The sequence below is a fragment of the Oncorhynchus masou genome, chromosome 24 (genome assembly GCF_036934945.1).
Source record: "Oncorhynchus masou masou isolate Uvic2021 chromosome 24, UVic_Omas_1.1, whole genome shotgun sequence".
Taxonomy (NCBI): domain Eukaryota; kingdom Metazoa; phylum Chordata; class Actinopteri; order Salmoniformes; family Salmonidae; genus Oncorhynchus; species Oncorhynchus masou.
Genome location: NC_088235.1, coordinates 118,031,352 through 118,051,499, shown reverse-complemented (window position 1 = coordinate 118,051,499; position 20,148 = coordinate 118,031,352). Strand labels below are relative to the sequence as shown.

General features: G+C 46.6%; 1 protein-coding gene across 2 annotated transcripts in view; it reads right to left on the bottom strand.

Moving 5' to 3' along the window:
• Positions 1-998: 998 nt before the first annotated feature.
• Positions 999-20,148, bottom strand: part of chd1l (chromodomain helicase DNA binding protein 1-like) — an 87,152-nt gene continuing 68,002 nt past the window's right edge. For both annotated transcript variants that reach the window (XM_064936250.1, XM_064936251.1), the window contains 4 exons: positions 19,411-19,525; positions 18,930-19,038; positions 6,458-6,953; positions 999-2,611 (listed from right to left, as the gene is read on the bottom strand). In XM_064936250.1, the coding sequence (XP_064792322.1) occupies positions 2,489-2,611; positions 6,458-6,953; positions 18,930-19,038; positions 19,411-19,525 (843 nt within the window). In that variant the 3' untranslated portion in view covers positions 999-2,488. The remainder of the gene's footprint in view (positions 2,612-6,457; positions 6,954-18,929; positions 19,039-19,410; positions 19,526-20,148) is intronic.

Sequence of the window (20,148 nt, the reverse complement as noted above, 5' to 3'; positions counted from 1 at the left end):
GATTTCTGTTACACCAGTCAGCAGTGCTTCTTGCGAGAGAAGCTTCTCAGCTTTAAAATGGATTAAAACCACCTTAGGACAACAATGGTCGATGATAGGTTAAGTCAGCTCAGAATTCTCCGTGTTGAGTCAAGGAGGGCACGCTCCCTTAACATGGGTGAATGTGAAACATTTTGCCAGTTCTCACCCGAACTGCATAATTATGCTGGTTTAAAGCTACCAGGGATAAATTGTCACATAGGCAGTCCCTCTGCTCAAGATTAAAACCTGCACTGTGTACTAGCAAGTACACTGACATTCTAAAATGATCCATCCAAAGGGGATCATGTCACACAGATTTAAAATGGTCTTGATTAGGCCAATTCCAAAACTTTTCTTTGCTATTAGTTAACATAATATATACGAGCATAAATATGATACAGTAAGTTTATAATATTGATGGGCACAAATCAAGTCCATTTCTGCTTGATACCTGTTATGTCAAATTGCAGTGTTTTTTTGTTTTTTTTGTAAATAAACTATGCAATTTATGTAACACGCAAATGCTGTCTTTTCTCCTTGGTGCTTGAGCGTTATTTTCTGAAAATATTTGAATGTTCAACACTTAAGGCAGTTGAAGTTGGAAGTTACACTTTGTAGAGCTATTAGAACCCGTTTTTCAACCACTCCACAAATTTCTTGTTAACAAACTAGTGTTGCCAAGTCTGTTAGGACATCTACTTTGTGCATGACAGAAGTAATTTTCCAACAATTGTTTACAGACAGATTATTTCACTGTATCACAATTCCAGTGGGTCAGAAGTTGACATACACTAAGTTGACTGTGCCTTTAAAACTGCTTGGCAAATTCCAGAAAATTGTCATGGCTTTAGAAGCTTATGATAGGCTAATTGACATCATGAGTCAATTGGAGGTGTAACTGTGGATGTATTTCAAGGCCTACCTTCTATCTCCGTGCCTCTTTGCTTGTCATAATGGGAAAATCAAAAGAAATCGGCCAAGATGTCAGAATTTTATTTTTTGACCTCCAAGTCTGGTTCATCCTTGGGAGTAATTTCCAAACGCCTGAAGGTACCTCGTTCATCTGTACAAACAGTACGCAAGTATAAACACAATGAATCCGCTCAGGAAGGATGAATGTACTTTGGTGCATGTATTTGGCTAAGGTGGATGTAAACTTCAACATAGCATGGTAGCAACATGGCAGCAGCACAAAACAGGTTAGAAACTTTATTGGGCATAGACAACAATACATCACACATATATACGCAATGTGACCAACAGGCACAACCACAGCGGACCTTTCTATGCTATCTGGGATCCTTGGGCTGTCCCAAATAACGTTAAGCCAGTAATCTGAAATGTAAAAGAGTTAGGTTGTGGATGTGGAGCATAGCAAGGACCGCTGTGGTTGTGCCTGTTGGTCACATTGCGTTTTTGCTGCTGCCATGTTGTGTTGCTACCAAGCCGAGCAAAGCACAACAGGACAATTTTTTAAATTTTATTTTACCTTTATTTTACTAGGCAAGTCAGTTAAGAACAAATTCTTATTTTCAATGACGGCCTAGGAACAGTGGGTTAACTGCCTGTTCAGGGGCAGAACGACAGATTTTGTACCTTGTCAGCTCGGGGATTTGAACTTGCAACCTTTCGGTTACTAGTCCAATGCTCTAACCACTAGGCTACACTGCCGCCCCGACAATCCCCATAGAAGTCCAATTTAAAAAATTCTAAAAAGACACTCGTTATCACCTTTGTGCCAAAAATATCCAGAGCTTTTTTTTCCTAATAATTGTCTGAACAAATTGTTTCCCATCACTGACAGCTGAACTTTTAATAATCATTCAATGTCTGCAATGCTTCTGGATGACGTCATTGCTGCTAGCGCCAGTGCACACAGCGCTAGTGATCAGGCGTTACCGGCTCTGTCAAGCAGATGGGAGTGACCACAAAACAGCATATGCCAACATGAGCAGATTACATTAAAAACAACAGATGTCCATCTTGGAAGCAGTTCCCAGTTCTTTTATACCTCATGCCACGCCCCTTTTCTATAAGCCCCACCTCTCTGTTCCATAACATATCACTTTAGAGTGGTACCTGGTCAGATATACAGCATTGGTTCCCAGCCATGGGGGTACCTCAGGGACAGTATCTGATAAACGTTGGGAACCACTGATATAGAGAACACCTAATGATAAGGAAAGTGAGATACCTAGTCAGTACAACTGAATGCATTCAACTGAAATGTATCTTCCACATTTAACCCAACCCCTCTGAATCAGAGAGGTGCGGGGGGAGCTTCCTTAATCGACACCCATGTCTTCAGCGCTCGGGGAACAGTGGGTTAGAGTAAAGGAATTCTCTCTACTTCAGTGTAATCAGTTGAGTATGTTAAGTATTAAAGTAGCATTGTAGCGGGAGAAAGGGAGTGCTGCAAAAGGAATTGATCCGTGGCTCCTGCGTGTTATAGTACTGAAGAGATACATCATTTAAAGCAGTGCAGGAACTTGGTGGTGTTGACTTGTCTCTGTCTAGAGAAGCAGGCCTCCAGCCAGGTCTTCTGAACAGGAAGTGCATGAGGGTGCTGACCAATCAGCTCCTGGAGCTCCTGGTGACACAGAAAATCATAGCAACATCAGAAAACTAGCATCATCAGACCATAGCAACATCACAAGACTAGCATCATCAGACCATAGCAACATCACAAGACTAGCATCATCAGACCATAGCAACATCACAAGACTAGCATCATCACAAGACTAGCATCATCAGAACATAGCAACATCACAAGACGAGCATCATCAGACCATAGCAACATCACAAGACTAGCATCATCAGACCATAGCAACATCACAAGACGAGCATCATCAGACCATAGCAACATCACAAGACGAGCATCATCAGACCATAGCAACATCACAAGACGAGCATCATCAGACCATAGCAACATCACAAGACGAGCATCATCAGACCATAGCAACATCACAAGACGAGCATCATCAGACCATAGCAACATCACAAGACTAGCATCATCAGACCATAGCAACATCAGAGGACTAGCATCATCAGACCATAGCAACATCACAAGACTAGCATCATCAGAACATAGCAACATCACAAGACTAGCATCATCAGACCATAGCAACATCACAAGACTAGCATCATCAGACCATAGCAACATCACAAGACGAGCATCATCAGACCATAGCAACATCACAAGACGAGCATCATCAGACCATAGCAACATCACAAGACGAGCATCATCAGACCATAGCAACATCAGAGGACTAGCATCATCACAAGACTAGCACCATCAGACCATAGCAACATCACAAGACTAGCATCAGACCATAGCATCATCAGACCATAGCAACATCAGACCATAGCATCATCAGACCATAGCAACATCACAAGACTAGCATCATCAGACTATAACAACATCACAAGACTAGCATCATCAGATCATAGCAACATCACAAGAGTAGCATCATCAGACCATAGCAACATCAGACCAAAGCAACATCACAAGACTAGCATCATCAGACCATAGCAACATCAGACCATAGCATCATCACAAGACTAGCATCATCAGACCATAGCAGCATCACAAGATGAGCATCATCAGACCATAGCAGCATCACAAGACTAGCATCATCAGACCATAGCAACATCAGACCATAGCAACATCACAAGACTAGCATCATCAGACCATAGCAACATCAGAGGACTAGCATCATCAGACCATAGCAACATCACAAGACTAGCATCATCAGACCATAGCAACATCAGACCATAGCAACATCACAAGACTAGCATCATCAGACCATAGCAACATCAGAGGACTAGCATCATCAGACCATAGCAACATCACAAGACTAGCATCATCAGACCATAGCATCATCAGACCATAGCAACATCACAAGACTAGCATCATCAGACTATAACAACATCACAAGACTAGCATCATCAGACCATAGCAACATCACAAGACTAGCATCATCAGACCATAGCAACATCACAAGACTAGCATCATCAGACCATAGGATCATCACAAGACTAGCATCATCACAAGACTAGCATCATCACAAGACTAGCATCATCAGACCATAGCAACATCAGAGGACTAGCATCATCAGACCATGGCATCATCAGAAGACTAGCATCATCAGACCATAGCAACATCACAAGACTAGCATCATCAGACCATAGCATCATCAGACCATAGCAACATCACAAGACTAGCATCATCAGACCATAGCATCATCAGACCATAGCAACATCACAAGACTAGCATCATCAGACCATAGCAACATCACAAGACTAGCATCATCAGACCATAGCAACATCACAAGACTAGCATCATCAGACCACAGCAACATCAGACCATAGCAACATCACAAGACGAGCATCATCAGACCATAGCAACATCACAAGACTAGCATCATCAGACCATAGCAACATCACAAGACTAGCATCATCAGACCATAGCAACATCACAAGACTAGCATCATCAGACCATAGCAACATCACAAGACTAGCATCATCAGACCATAGCAACATCAGACCACAGCAACATCAGACCATAGCAAAATCACAAGACGAGCATCATCAGACCATAGCAACATCACAAGACGAGCATCATCAGACCATAGCAACATCACAAGACTAGCATCATCAGACCATAGCAACATCAGACCACAGCAACATCAGACTATAGCAAAATCACAAGACGAGCATCATCAGACCATAGCAACATCACAAGTCTAGCATCATCAGACCATAGCATCATCACAAGACTAGCATCATCAGACCATAGCAACATCAGAGGACTAGCATCATCAGACCATAGCAACATCACAAGACTAGCATCATCAGACCACAGCAACATCAGACCACAGCATCATCAGACCATAGCAACATCACAAGTCTAGCATCATCAGACCATAGCATCATCACAAGACGAGCATCATCAGACCATAGCAACATCACAAGTCTAGCATCATCAGACCATAGCAACATCACAAGACTAGCATCATCAGACCATAGCAACATCACAAGACGAGCATCATCAGACCATAGCAACATCACAAGACTAGCATCATCAGACCATAGCAACATCAGACCACAGCAACAGACTATAGCAAAATCACAAGACGAGCATCATCAGACCATAGCAACATCACAAGTCTAGCATCATCAGACCATAGCATCATCACAAGTCTAGCATCATCAGACCATAGCATCATCACAAGACTAGCATCATCAGACCATAGCAACATCAGAGGACTAGCATCATCAGACCATAGCAACATCACAAGACTAGCATCATCAGACCATAGCAACATCAGACCACAGCAACAGACTATAGCAAAATCACAAGACGAGCATCATCAGACCATAGCAACATCACAAGACGAGCATCATCAGACCATAGCAACATCACAAGACTAGCATCATCAGACCATAGCAACATCAAACCACAGCAACATCAGACTATAGCAAAATCACAAGACGAGCATCATCAGACCATAGCAACATCACAAGTCTAGCATCATCAGACCATAGCATCATCACAAGTCTAGCATCATCAGAACATAGCAACATCAAACCACAGCAACATCAGACTATAGCAAAATCACAAGACGAGCATCATCAGACCATAGCAACATCAGAACACAGCAACATCAGACTATAGCAACATCACAAGACTAGCATCATCAGACCATAGCAACATCACAAGACTAGCATCATCAGACCATAGCAACATCACAAGACTAGCATCATCAGACCATAGCAACATCACAAGACTAGCATCATCAGACCATAGCAACATCACAAGACTAGCATCATCAGACCATAGCAACATCACAAGACTAGCATCATCAGAACATAGCAACATCACAAGACTAGCATCATCAGAACATAGCAACATCACAAGACTAGCATCATCAGACCATAGCAACATCACAAGACTAGCATCATCAGACCATAGCAACATCACAAGACTAGCATTATCAGACCATAGCAACATCACAAGACTAGCATCATCAGACCATAGCAACATCACAAGACTAGCATCATCAGACCATAGCAACATCACAAGACTAGCATCATCAGACCATAGCAACATCACAAGACTAGCATCATCAGACCATAGCAACATCACAAGACTAGCATCATCAGACCATAGCAACATCACAAGACTAGCATCATCAGACCATAGCAACATCACAAGACTAGCATCATCAGACCATAGCATCATCACAAGTCTAGCATCATCAGACCATAGCAACATCACAAGACTAGCATCATCAGACCATAGCATCATCACAAGACTAGCATCATCAGACCATAGCAACATCAGATGTGTCATTGTACATCAATGCTTTTCATGTTATAACCATGTTATAACCATCCTTGAAATTGTAAATGTAAGCCTGACTGTTGAGGTCACCTGTGATTGGACAGGACTCTCCAGCTCTGTTACAATGTGTGTGACCTCTGAACTCATGATCTCCTCCTCATCTCCTTCATATGTGATGAGGTAGCGGGCCAGTCTCTTCCTGTCTGAGGCTGTCAGGTTGTAGAAGAACACATGAACTCCTCTCATGAAGTCAGGCAGAGCAGGTCCAGAGGGGCTGGGGGTCCTGCTGCTCTGATTGGCTGTCTCTCCTTCCTCACTCTCCCGGTCTGAGTCAGGGCCAGGATACTGTGGCACTGGGGGGGAGTGTGGAGGAGAGGGGGTGCCCGAGACGAAGGTTGGGGAGGGGGAGACGGAGGATGGGGAGGGGGATGCTGCTGAGGCCTTGGAGCTAGAGGCTGAGGCCTTGGAGGTTGAGGCTGAGGCCTTGGAGGTTGAGGCTGAGGCCTTGGAGGTTGAGGCTGATGCTGTGGAGGGTGTTGTGGACGTACCTAAAGCAGAGGTAGAGACAGACCTGCTGTAGTAGTATCTGACAGACAGGCCAGTTAAGGACTAAACATCCTGGACAAAACAAAGCCTTCACAGTTAAGACTAACACATTTAGCACTCGATCCGTTCAACAAATGCAATGCAGAGAAAAGGCCATTTGTCTGCTTCCCAAACGGAACCCTGTTCTTTTAGAGCGCCCAGTTTATCAAGTGTTGTAAAAACGTGCCAATAACCAACTGACTGGCTTTATTGATGTCTATAGTATTCTCTCTGGTATCAAATCAAGCTTTCTTTACCACATGCACTGAATACAACAAGTGTAGACTTTACTGTGAAATGCTGACTGGGTACCGGTACAGAGTCAATGTGGAGGCTATATACAGGGGTACCGGTACAGAGTCAATGTGGAGGCTATATACAGGGGGTACCGGTACAGAGTCAACGTGGAGGCTATATACAGGGTGTTACGGTACAGAGTCAATGTGGAGGCTATATACAGGGGGTACCGGTACAGAGTCAATGTGGAGGCTATATACAGGGGTACCGGTACAGAGTCAATGTGGAGGCTATATACAGGGGGTACCGGTACAGAGTCAATGTGGAGGCTATATACAGGGTGTTACGGTACAGAGTCAATGTGGAGGCTATATACAGGGGTACCGGTACAGAGTCAATGTGGAGGTTATATACAGGGGTACCGGTACAGAGTCAATGTGGAGGCTATATACAGGGTGTTACGGTACAGAGTCAATGTGGAGGCTATATACAGGGTATTACGGTACAGAGTCAATGTGGAGGCTATATACAGGGGTACCGGTACAGAGTCAATGTGGAGGCTATATACAGGGTATTACGGTACAGAGTCAATGTGGAGGCTATATACAGGGGTACCGGTACAGAGTCAATGTGGAGGCTATATACAGGGGTACCGGTACAGAGTCAATGTGGAGGCTATATACAGGGGGTACCGGTACAGAGTCAATGTGGAGGCTATATACAGGGTGTTACGGTACAGAGTCAATGTGGAGGCTATATACAGGGGTACCGGTACAGAGTCAATGTGGAGGTTATATACAGGGGTACCGGTACAGAGTCAATGTGGAGGCTATATACAGGGGGTACCGGTACAGAGTCAATGTGGAGGCTATATACAGGGTGTTACGGTACAGAGTCAATGTGGAGGCTATATACAGGGGTACCGGTACAGAGTCAATGTGGAGGCTATATACAGGGGTACCGGTACAGAGTCAATGTGGAGGCTATATACAGGGGGTACCGGTACAGAGTCAATGTGGAGGCTATATACAGGGTGTTACGGTACAGAGTCAATGTGGAGGCTATATACAGGGGTACCGGTACAGAGTCAATGTGGAGGCTATATACAGGGGGCACCGGTACCGAGTCAATGTGGAGGCTATATACAGGGGGTACCGGTACAGAGTCAATGTAGAGGCTATATACAGGGGGTACCGGTACAGAGTCAATGTGGAGGCTATATACAGGGGGTACCGGTACAGAGTCAATGTGGAGGCTATATACAGGGGTTACCGGTACAGAGTCAATGTGGAGGCTATATACAGGGGGTACCGGTACAGAGTCCATGTGGAGGCTATATACAGGGGTTACCGGTACAGAGTCAATGTGGAGGCTATATACAGGGGGTATCAGTACAGTCAATGTGGTGGCTATATTCAGGGGGTACCGGTACAGAGTCAGTGTGGAGGCTATATACAGGGGGTACAGGTACAGAGTCAATGTGGAGGCTATATACAGGGTATTACGGTACAGAGTCAATGTAGAGGCTATATACAGGGGGCACCGGTATAGAGTCAATGTGGAGGCTATATACAGGGGGCACCGGTATAGAGTCAATGTGGAGGCTATATACAGGGGGCACCGGTATAGAGTCAATGTGCAGGCTATATACAGGGGGTACTGGTGCAGGCTATATACAGGGGGTACTGGTACAGAGTCAATGTGGAGGCTATATACAGGGGTTACCGGTACAGAGTCAATGTGGAGGCTATATACAGGGGGTACCGGTACAGAGTCCATGTGGAGGCTATATACAGGGGTTACCGGTACAGAGTCAATGTGGAGGCTATATACAGGGGGTATCAGTACAGTCAATGTGGAGGCTATATACAGGGTATTACGGTACAGAGTCAATGTAGAGGCTATATACAGGGGGCACCGGTATAGAGTCAATGTGGAGGCTATATACAGGGGGCACCGGTATAGAGTCAATGTGGAGGCTATATACAGGGGGCACCGGTATAGAGTCAATGTGCAGGCTATATACAGGGGGTACTGGTGCAGGCTATATACAGGGGGTACTGGTACAGAGTCAATGTGGAGGCTATATACAGGGGTTACCGGTACAGAGTCAATGTGGAGGCTATATACAGGGGGTACCGGTACAGAGTCCATGTGGAGGCTATATACAGGGGTTACCGGTACAGAGTCAATGTGGAGGCTATATACAGGGGGTATCAGTACAGTCAATGTGGTGGCTATATTCAGGGGGTACCGGTACAGAGTCAGTGTGGAGGCTATATACAGGGGGTACCGGTACAGAGTCAATGTGGAGGCTATATACAGGGTATTACGGTACAGAGTCAATGTAGAGGCTATATACAGGGGGCACCGGTATAGAGTCAATGTGGAGGCTATATACAGGGGGCACCGGTATAGAGTCAATGTGGAGGCTATATACAGGGGGCACCGGTATAGAGTCAATATGGTGGCTATATACAGGGGGTACCGGTACAGAGTCAATGTGGAGGCTATATACATGGTGCACCGGTACAGAGTCAATGTGGAGGCTATATACAGGGTATTACGGTACAGAGTCAATGTAGAGGCTATATACATGGTGCACCGGTACAGAGTCAGTGTGGAGGCTATATACAGGGGGTACCGGTACAGAGTCAATGTGGAGGCTATATACAGGGGGTACAGAGTCCATGTGGAGGCTATATACAGGGGGTACCGGGACAGAGTCCATGTGGAGGCTATATACAGGGGGTACCGGTACAGAGTCAATGTAGAGGCTATATACAGGGGGTACTGGTACAGAGTCAATGTGGAGGCTATATACAGGGGGTACCGGTACAGAGTCAATGTGGAGGCTATATACAGGGGTTACCGGTACAGAGTCAATGTGGAGGCTATATACAGGGGGTACCGGTACAGAGTCCATGTGGAGGCTATATACAGGGGGTACCGGTACAGAGTCAATGTGGAGGCTATATACAGGGGGTACCGGTACAGAGTCAATGTGGAGGCTATATACAGGGGGCAACGGTACAGAGTCAATGCGGAGGCTATATACAGGGGGCACCGGTACCGAGTCAATGTGGAGGCTATATACAGGGGGTACCGGTACAGAGTCAATGTGGAGGCTATATACAGGGGGTACCGGTACAGAGTCAATGTGGAGGCTATATACAGGGGGTACCGGTACAGAGTCAATGTGGAGGCTATATACAGGGTGTTACGGTACAGAGTCAATGTGGAGGCTATATACAGGGGTACCGGTACAGAGTCAATGTGGAGGTTATATACAGGGGTACCGGTACAGAGTCAATGTGGAGGCTATATACAGGGGGTACCGGTACAGAGTCAATGTGGAGGCTATATACAGGGTGTTACGGTACAGAGTCAATGTGGAGGCTATATACAGGGGTACCGGTACAGAGTCAATGTGGAGGCTATATACAGGGGTACCGGTACAGAGTCAATGTGGAGGCTATATACAGGGGGTACCGGTACAGAGTCAATGTGGAGGCTATATACAGGGTGTTACGGTACAGAGTCAATGTGGAGGCTATATACAGGGGTACCGGTACCGAGTCAATGTGGAGGCTATATACAGGGGGTACCGGTACAGAGTCAATGTAGAGGCTATATACAGGGGGTACCGGTACAGAGTCAATGTGGAGGCTATATACAGGGGGTACCGGTACAGAGTCAATGTGGAGGCTATATACAGGGGTTACCGGTACAGAGTCAATGTGGAGGCTATATACAGGGGGTACCGGTACAGAGTCCATGTGGAGGCTATATACAGGGGTTACCGGTACAGAGTCAATGTGGAGGCTATATACAGGGGGTATCAGTACAGTCAATGTGGTGGCTATATTCAGGGGGTACCGGTACAGAGTCAGTGTGGAGGCTATATACAGGGGGTACCGGTACAGAGTCAATGTGGAGGCTATATACAGGGTATTACGGTACAGAGTCAATGTAGAGGCTATATACAGGGGGCACCGGTATAGAGTCAATGTGCAGGCTATATACAGGGGGTACTGGTGCAGGCTATATACAGGGGGTACTGGTACAGAGTCAATGTGGAGGCTATATACAGGGGTTACCGGTACAGAGTCAATGTGGAGGCTATATACAGGGGGTACCGGTACAGAGTCCATGTGGAGGCTATATACAGGGGTTACCGGTACAGAGTCAATGTGGAGGCTATATACAGGGGGTATCAGTACAGTCAATGTGGTGGCTATATTCAGGGGGTACCGGTACAGAGTCAGTGTGGAGGCTATATACAGGGGGTACCGGTACAGAGTCAATGTGGAGGCTATATACAGGGTATTACGGTACAGAGTCAATGTAGAGGCTATATACAGGGGGCACCGGTATAGAGTCAATGTGGAGGCTATATACAGGGGGCACCGGTATAGAGTCAATGTGGAGGCTATATACAGGGGGCACCGGTATAGAGTCAATATGGTGGCTATATACAGGGGGTACCGGTACAGAGTCAATGTGGAGGCTATATACATGGTGCACCGGTACAGAGTCAATGTGGAGGCTATATACAGGGTATTACGGTACAGAGTCAACGTAGAGGCTATATACATGGTGCACCGGTACAGAGTCAGTGTGGAGGCTATATACAGGGGGTACCGGTACAGAGTCAATGTGGAGGCTATATACAGGGGGTACAGAGTCCATGTGGAGGCTATATACAGGGGGTACCGGGACAGAGTCCATGTGGAGGCTATATACAGGGGGTACCGGTACAGAGTCAATGTAGAGGCTATATACAGGGGGTACTGGTACAGAGTCAATGTGGAGGCTATATACAGGGGGTACCGGTACAGAGTCAATGTGGAGGCTATATACAGGGGTTACCGGTACAGAGTCAATGTGGAGGCTATATACAGGGGGTACCGGTACAGAGTCCATGTGGAGGCTATATACAGGGGGTACCGGTACAGAGTCAATGTGGAGGCTATATACAGGGGGTACCGGTACAGAGTCAATGTGGAGGCTATATACAGGGGGCAACGGTACAGAGTCAATGCGGAGGCTATATACAGGGGGCACCGGTACCGAGTCAATGTGGAGGCTATATACAGGGGGTACCGGTACAGAGTCAATGTAGAGGCTATATACAGGGGGTACCGGTACAGAGTCAATGTGGAGGCTATATACAGGGGGTACCGGTACAGAGTCAATGTGGAGGCTATATACAGGGGTTACCGGTACAGAGTCAATGTGGAGGCTATATACAGGGGGTACCGGTACAGAGTCCATGTGGAGGCTATATACAGGGGGTACCGGTACAGAGTCAATGTGGAGGCTATATACAGGGGTTACCGGTACAGAGTCAATGTGGAGGCTATATACAGGGGGTATCAGTACAGTCAATGTGGTGGCTATATTCAGGGGGTACCGGTACAGAGTCAGTGTGGAGGCTATATACAGGGGGTACCGGTACAGAGTCAATGTGGAGGCTATATACAGGGTATTACGGTACAGAGTCAATGTAGAGGCTATATACAGGGGGCACCGGTATAGAGTCAATGTGGAGGCTATATACAGGGGGCACCGGTATAGAGTCAATGTGGAGGCTATATACAGGGGGCACCGGTATAGAGTCAATGTGCAGGCTATATACAGGGGGTACTGGTACAGAGTCAATGTGGAGGCTATATACAGGGGGTACCGGTACAGAGTCAATATGGTGGCTATATACAGGGGGTACCGGTACAGAGTCAATGTGGAGGCTATATACAGGGTATTACGGTACAGAGTCAATGTAGAGGCTATATATGTAAGTCGCTCTGGATAAGAGCGTCTGCTAAATGACTTAAATGTAAATGTAATATACATGGTGCACCGGTACAGAGTCAGTGTGGAGGCTATATACAGGGGGTACCGGTACAGAGTCAATGTGGAGGCTATATACAGGGGGTACAGAGTCCATGTGGAGGCTATATACAGGGGGTACCGGTACAGAGTCAATGTGGAGGCTATATACAGGGGGTACCGGTACAGAGTCAATGTGGAGGCTATATACAGGGGGTACAGAGTCCATGTGGAGGCTATAGACAGGGGGTACCGGTACAGAGTCAATGTAGAGGCTATATACAGGGGGTACCGGTACAGAGTCAATGTGGAGGCTATATACAGGGGGTACCGGTACAGAGTCAATGTGGAGGCTATATACAGGGGTTACCGGTACAGAGTCAATGTGGAGGCTATATACAGGGGGTACAGAGTCCATGTGGAGGCTATATACAGGGGGTACCGGTACAGAGTCAATGTGGAGGCTATATACAGGGGGTACCGGTACAGAGTCAATGTGGAGGCTATATACAGGGGGTACAGAGTCCATGTGGAGGCTATAGACAGGGGGTACCGGTACAGAGTCAATGTAGAGGCTATATACAGGGGGTACCGGTACAGAGTCAATGTGGAGGCTATATACAGGGGGTACCGGTACAGAGTCAATGTGGAGGCTATATACAGGGGTTACCGGTACAGAGTCAATGTGGAGGCTATATACAGGGGGTACCGGTACAGAGTCCATGTGGAGGCTATATACAGGGGTTACCGGTACAGAGTCAATGTGGAGGCTATATACAGGGGTTACCGGTACAGAGTCAATGTGGAGGCTATATACAGGGGGTATCAGTACAGTCAATGTGGTGGCTATATTCAGGGGGTACCGGTACAGAGTCAGTGTGGAGGCTATATACAGGGGGTACCGGTACAGAGTCAATGTGGAGGCTATATACAGGGGTACCGGTACAGAGTCAATGTGGAGGCTATATACAGGGTATTACGGTACAGAGTCAATGTAGAGGCTATATACAGGGGTACCGGTACAGAGTCAATGTGGAGGCTATATACAGGGTGTTACGGTACAGAGTCAATGTGGAGGCTATATACAGGGGTACCGGTACAGAGTCAATGTGGAGGCTATATACAGGGTGTTACGGTACAGAGTCAATGTGGAGGCTATATACAGGGGTTACCGGTACAGAGTCAATGTGGAGGCTATATACAGGGGGTATCAGTACAGTCAATGTGGTGGCTATATTCAGGGGGTACCGGTACAGAGTCAGTGTGGAGGCTATATACAGGGGGTACCGGTACAGAGTCAATGTGGAGGCTATATACAGGGGTACCGGTACAGAGTCAATGTGGAGGCTATATACAGGGGTACCGGTACAGAGTCAATGTGGAGGCTATATACAGGGTATTACGGTACAGAGTCAATGTGGAGGCTATATACAGGAGGCACCGGTACTGAGTCAGGGTACGGGGGTACAGGCTAGTTGAGGTAATCTGTACATGTAGGTGGGGGCGAAGTGACTATGCATAGGTAACAAACAAACAGCGAGTAGCAAGAGGGGGTGGGGGTCAATGTAAATTGTCCGGTGTTGATTTTTATGAATTGTTCAGCAGTCTAATCGCTTGGGGGTAGAAGCTGTTGAGGAGCCTTATGGTCCTAGACTTGGCGCTCCGGTACCGCTTGTCATGCAGTAGCAGAGAAAACCGTCTATGATATTGGTGACTTGAGTCTCTGACAATTTTATGGGTTTTCCTCTGACACCGCCTGGTATAGAGGTCCTGGATGGCAGGAAGCTTGGCCCCAGTGATACTGGGCCGTATGCACTACCCGCTGTAGAGCCTTACGGTCAGATGCCGAGCAGTTGCCATACCAGGCGGTGATGCAACCGGTCAGGATGCTCTCCATGGTGCATCTGTAGAACCTTATGAGGATCTGGGGGTCCATGCCAAATCTTTTCAGTCTCCTGGGGGGGGAAAAGGTTTTGTTGTGCCTTTTTCACAACTGTCTTGGTATGTTTGGACCATGATAGTTTGTTGGTGATGTGAACACCAAGGAACTTGAAACTCTCAACCCGCTCCACTACAACCCCGTCGATGTGAATGGGGACCTGTTCAGCCCTCCTTTTCCCTGTAGTCCACGATCAGCTCCTTTGTCTTGCTCACGTTGAGGGAGAGGTTGTTGTCCTGGTACCACACTGCCAGGTCTCTGACCTCCTCCCTATATGCTGTCTCAGAAAATCTGCTGTCTCAGCCACTGCCTGTCATCAAGGGAGTTTCCCAAATGGCTCAATCCTAGGCCCCACATTGTAGGATTTTTAATGAATTTATTTGCAAATTATGGTGGAAAATAAGTATTTGGCCAATAACAAAAGTTTCTCAATACTTTGTTATATACTCTTTGTTGGCAATAACAGAGGTCAAACATTTTCTGTAAGTCTTCACAAGGTTTTCACACACTGTTGCTGGTATTTTGGCCCATTCCTCCATGCAGATCTCCTCTAGAGCAGTGATGTTTTGGGGCTGTTGCTGGGCAACACGGACTTTCAACTCCCTTCAAAGATTTTCTATGGGGTTGAGATCTGAAGACTGGCTCGGCCACTCCAGGACCTTGAAAAGCTTACGAAGCCACTCCTTCGTTGCCCGAGCGGTGTGTTTGGGATCATTGTCATGCTGAAAGACCCAGCCACGTTTCATCTGCAATGCCCTTGCTGATGGAAGGAGGTTTTCCCTCAAAATCTCACGATACATGGCCCCATTCATTCTTTCACATTTACATTTTACATTTAAGTCATTTAGCAGACGCTCTTATCCAGAGCGACTTACAAATTGGTGAATTCACCTTCTGACATCCAGTGGAACAGCCACTTTACAATAGTGCATCTAAATCATTTAAGGGGGGGGGGGGGGTGAGAAGGATTACTTTATCCTATCCTAGGTATTCCTTGAAGAGGTGGGGTTTCAGGTATCTCCGGAAGGTGATGATTGACTCCGCTGTCCTGGCGTCGTGAGGGAGTTTGTTCCACCATTGGGGGGCCAGAGCAGCGAACAGTTTTGACTGATCAGTCGTCCTGGTCCCTTTGCAGAAAAACAGCCCCAAAGCATGATGTTTCCACCCCCATGCTTCACAGTAGCTATGGTGTTCTTTGGATGCAACTCAGCATTCTTTGTCCTCCAAACACGACGAGTTGAGTTTTTATCAAAAAGTTATATTTTGGTTTCATCTGACCATATGACATTCTCCCAATCTTCTTCTGGATCATCCAAATGCTCTCTAGCAAACTTCAGACGGGCCTGGACATGTACTGGCTTAAGCAGGGGGACACGTCTGGCACTGCAGGATTTGAGTCCCTGGCGGCGTAGTGTGTTACTGATGGTAGGCTTTGTTACTTTGGTCCCAACTCTCTGCAGGTCATTCACTAGATCCCCCCCCCCCCCCCCGTGTGGTTCTGGGATTTTTGCTCACCGTTCTTGTGGTCATTTTGACCCCACAGGGTGAGATCTTGCGTGGAGCCCCAGATCAAGGGAGATTATCAGTGGTCTTGTATGTCTTCCATTTCCTAATAATTGCTCCCACAGTTGATTTCTTCAAACCAAGCTGTTTACCTATTGCAGATTCAGTCTGCCCAGCCTGGTTCAGGTCTACAATTTTGTTTCTGGTGTCCTTTGACAGCTCTTTGGTCTTGGCCATAGTGGAGTTTGGAGTGTGACTGTTTGAGGTTGTGGACAGGTGTCTTTAATACGGATAACAAGTTCAAACAGGTGCCATTAATACAGGTAACGAGTGGAGGACAGAGGAGCCTCTTAAAGAAGAAGTTACAGGTCTGTGAGAGCCAGAAATCTTGCTTGTTTGTAGGTGACCAAATACTTATTTTCCACCATAATTTGCAAATAAATTCATTAAAAATCCTACAATGTGATTTTCTGGAATTTTTTTCTCATTTTGTCTGTCACAGTTGAAGTGTACCTATGATGAAAATTACAGGCCTCTCTCATCTTTTTAAGGGGGAGAACTTGCACAATCGGTGGCTGACTAAATACTTTGTTGCCCCACTGTATATGCAGATGATACAGTCTTGTACTCAGCTGGCCCCTCCACCAGATTCTGTGTTAAACGCTCTACAACAAAGCTTTCTTCGTGTCCAACAAGCTTTTTCTATCCTTAACCTTGTTCTGAACACCTCCAAAACAAAGGTCATGTGGTTTGGTAAGAAGAATGCCCCTCTCCCCACAGGTGTGATTACTACCTGTGAGGGTTTAGAGCTTGATTTAGTCACGTCATACAAGAACTTGGGAGTATGGCTAGATGGTACACTGCCCTTCTCTCAGCACATATCAAAGCTGCAGGCTAAAGTTAAATCTAGACCTGGTTTCCTCTATCGTAATCGCTCCTCTTTCACCCCAGCTGCCAAACTAACCCTGATTCAGATGACCATCCTACCCATGCTAGATTACGGAGACATAATTTATAGATCGGCAGGTAAGGGTGCACTCGAGCAGCTAGATGTTCATTACCATTCTGCCATCATATTTGCCACCAATGCTCCTTATAGGACACATCAGTGCACTCTATACTCCTCTGTAAACTGGTCATCTCTGTATACCCGTCACAAGACCCACTGGTTGATGCTTATTTAAAAAAACGTCTTAGGCCTCACTCCCCCTTATCTGAGATATCTACTGCAGCCCTCATCCTCCACATACAACACCCGTTCTGCCAGTCACATTCTGTTAAAGGTCCCCAAAGCGCACACATCCCTGGGTCGCACCTCTTTTCAGTTCGCTGCAGCTAGCGACTGGAACGAGCTGCAACTAACACTTAAACTGGACAGTTTTATCTCCATCTCTTCATTCATAGACTCAGTCATGGACACTCTGACAGTTGTGACTGATTTGTGTGATGTATTGTTGACTCTACCTTCTTGCCCTTTGTGCTGTTGTCTGTGCTATAATGTTTGTACCATGTTTTGTGCTGCTACAATGTTGTTGTTATGTTGCTGCCATGTTATGTTGTCACCTTAGGTCTCTCTTCATGTAGTGTTGTGCTGTCTCTCTTGTTGTGATGAGTGTTTTGTCCAATATTTTTATTTGATTTATTTTTAATCCCAGTCCCCCGCAGGAGGCCGTTTGCCTTTTCCTAGGCCGTCATTGTAAATAACAATTTGTTCTTCATGGACTTGCCTAGTTAAAAAAATATATATCAGTCTGACAGCATAGAACATGGCTAGCTAACTAGCTGAAGACATATTTAGCCAGCTAGCTGGTTACAGCAATGCTACTTAGTTAGGCAGCTAACGTTAGCCGGCAAGCTATTTGGTTAAATAAACAGAGTACACAACTGTTTACCAAAGGAGATGTTAGGGTTAGTAAAGGAGTAGAAAGGATACATGGATGTGTGGTAGGGTTTTTGGGGGTGTGTTAGGGTTTTAAAAGGAGTAGAAAGGATACATTTAGGTGTGATAGGGTTTGTAAAGGAGTAGAAAGGATACATGGGGTGGTTAGGGTTTGTAAAGGAGTAGAAAGGATACATGGGGTCGTTAGGGTTTGTAAAGGAGTAGAAAGGATACATTTAGGTGTGATAGGGTTTGTAAAGGAGTAGAAAGGATACATGGGGTGGTTAGGGTTTGTAAAGGAGTAGAAAGGATACATGGGGTTGTTAGGGTTTGTAAAGGAGTAGAAAGGATACATGGGGTTGTTAGGGTTTGTAAAGGAGTAGAAAGGATACATGGGGTTGTTAGGGTTTGTAAAGGAGTAGAAAGGATACATGGGGTTGTTAGGGTTTGTAAAGGAGTAGAAAGGATACATGGGGTTGTTAGGGTTTGTAAAGGAGTAGAAAGGATACATGGGGTTGTTAGGGTTTGTAAAGGAGTAGAAAGGATACATGGGGTTGTTAGGGTTTGTAAAGGAGTAGAAAGGATACATGGAGGTGTGTACCCCTCTGGAGGCCAGGTGTTTTCTGATGAGTCTCTCTGTTCCATACCAGTTAAACCCTCTGGTGGAGTGGCCGATACGGGGGAGGTGGACGCTCGCTAGGGGAGAGAGGTGTATGAGAGGGAAATAAGGAGACAAATGAAGTGACTCAAATCAGCATCTTTAGTGACGTGTACAGCAGAGTAAATGGTCTCTTACTCCAACTACACACAGACAGACGTAGACAGACAGACAGACGTAGACAGACAGACGTAGACAGACAGACGTAGACAGACAGAGACAGACGTAGACAGACAGAGACAGACAGAGACAGACATAGACAGACATAGACAGAGACAGAGACAGACATAGACAGAGACAGACATAGACAGAGACAGACAGACATAGACAGAGACAGAGACAGAGACACAGAGACAGACAGAGACACACACACACACACAGACAGACAGACACAGAGACAGACAAACTACCCTTGTTAGTCTTGGCGACCCTGTAGATTTTCTGGAGTCCTTCTTCCAGAGCAGAGAGTTGGATCCCTGACAGGCTGTTGTCTCTGGCTCTATGCTGGGCCACTATCAGGGCCACCTGAGGACAGACAGACACATCAGAACAACCTGGGGACGGACGGACAGAACACATCAGAACACCCTGGGGACGGACGGACAGAACACATCAGAACACCCTGGGGATGGACGGACACATCAGAACAACCTGGGGATGGACGGACACATCAGAACAACCTGGGGACGGACGGACACATCACAACAGAACACCCTGGGGACGGACAGACACATCACATCAGAACACCCTGGGGACGGACGGACACATCAGAACAACCTGGGGACGGACGGACAGAACACATCAGAACACCCTGGGGACGGACGGACAGAACACATCAGAACACCCTGGGGACGGACGGACAGAACACATCAGAACACCCTGGGGATGGACGGACACATCAGAACAACCTGGGGACGGACGGACACATCACAACAGAACACCCTGGGGACGGACAGACACATCACATCAGAACACCCTGGGGACGGACGGACACATCAGAACAACCTGGGGACGGACGGACAGACACATCACATCAGAACACCCTGGGGACGGACGGACAGAACACATCAGAACACCCTGGGGACGGACGGACAGAACACATCAGAACACCCTGGGGACGGACGGACAGAACACATCAGAACACCCTG